Genomic DNA, 1,514 nt, shown 5'->3' on the forward strand with positions numbered 1-1,514 from the left:
GGAATTAAATCAGTTAACAGAAAACAGGGAAAAGGAGCAGGAATTAACACAGGAAACAGGTAAAAGGAGCAGGAATGAACTCAGCCAACACAGAAAACAGGGAAAAGGAGAAGCAGTGCTGAGCAGAGAGCTGGAAAACCACGACATTCCCACCCAACCAGGATGTTCCTCACCCACAGGGATAACTGGGGAAGGATATGGGAGCATCCCATACCTCAAACTCTTCCCAGAATCCCTGCTTGGCCTTCTCACTGGGATCTGCCATTTTATTGAGCTCCCTCACCCTGTGCTCGATGTTGGCGGCGTTGATGCGGGTGGCGTTGAAGGGCTGGAAAATGGACACAAATCACTGCCAGCACCAGAAAATCAGGGAGTTTTTCCCTCGGAAAAAGCTGTTCCCAAATCCCTGGGGGTGTTTGCAGAGAAAATCAGGGAGTTTTCCCCTCGGAAAAAGCTGTTCCCAAATCCCTGGGGGTGTTTGCAGGAGCTGGGGTCATTCCTGCAGCTGCAGGAGCAGGGAGCAGCAGGATGAGGATTTGCTGGCAGTTCCCAAACCCAGTGATCCAAGCCCTCTCCTGGGAGTTTGGGTGAGCCCAGGAGGAGGCAGAATTCCCACAGGAGCAGGAATTACCTGCTTCAGGTGAACCACAGCTCCCGATTTCTCCACCATGGGGTTCTTCTTGTAGTGCTCCACCAGGTCCGTGAGGGTGTCGAACCTCTCTCCTCCGCCCACGTCGTACTTCCCATCCAGCTGGGGGACAAACCCCCAAATCCAGGGTGATTTTGGGATTCCCAGCTCCCAGTGGGATCCCCTCCAAGCCCTATTCCCACCTGGAAGTGGATCATTACGTGGGTCACGTGTGGCTTTCGGTCGCCGCTCTCCGTCTTGTCCTCGCTGGTGAGCACGGACAGCACGAAGTCTCCGGGTTTGCTCTGGCTCTCCCTGACCAGGAAACTTCCCGGTTTTCCCTTCTCTGTCAGCAGCTTCTCCGCCTCCTTCCCGCTCAGGTGCCCGTGGTACCACCTGGGAGCAGCCACGGAGCCAAGGTCACCTCGGGAATGTCCCCAGACTGGGGCTGTGCTGGAAAACCATTCCCAACTCCCAGTGCCACTGGGGTTATTTTAGGAGGGGGTGGAGAGGTCCAGTCATGGTGTTCTCCATCTCCTTTTTCCCCTGGTTCGTTCCTGGGAAACTGGGAAATTGTTCTCTGAATCCAGAGAAGGGGAAGCCAGGAATTTTCCTGACCAGGACACTTCCAGGTGCCTGTGGGAGCAGCCTCAGAGCCAAGGTCCCACCTGGGAGCAGCCTTGGAGCCAAGGTCCCCTTGGGAATGTCCCCAGGCCAGGGTTGGAAACCCATTCCCAACTCCCAATCCCACTGGAGTTATTAACCTGGGAATTCCTGGGAATGGCTTCTCCAGGTCTATCCTTGGGCTTAAACACACAATAACCTGGGAATTCCCTGGAGGTTGCTTCTCCTGCTCCATCCTTGAGGTTGAACTCACAATAACCTG

The 1,514-nt window shown here is 54.9% G+C and overlaps 1 protein-coding gene across 1 annotated transcript in view; it reads right to left on the reverse strand.

Moving 5' to 3' along the window:
* Window positions 1–173: 173 nt before the first annotated feature.
* Window positions 174–1,514, reverse strand: part of LOC121660622 (tyrosine-protein phosphatase non-receptor type 11-like) — a gene marked incomplete at its 3' end in the record, with an annotated part of 15,352 nt that continues 14,011 nt past the window's right edge. Inside the window, exons 4-6 of the mRNA XM_042020028.1 lie at window positions 832–1,024; window positions 632–751; window positions 174–328 (exon numbers count right to left, since the gene is read on the reverse strand). Coding sequence (XP_041875962.1) covers window positions 174–328; window positions 632–751; window positions 832–1,024 — 468 coding nt within the window. The remainder of the gene's footprint in view (window positions 329–631; window positions 752–831; window positions 1,025–1,514) is intronic.

This window comes from Corvus kubaryi, unplaced genomic scaffold (genome assembly GCF_017639235.1).
Source record: "Corvus kubaryi isolate FWS band 111438036 unplaced genomic scaffold, C.kubaryi_AGA036_p1.0 36700, whole genome shotgun sequence".
NCBI lineage: Eukaryota > Metazoa > Chordata > Aves > Passeriformes > Corvidae > Corvus > Corvus kubaryi.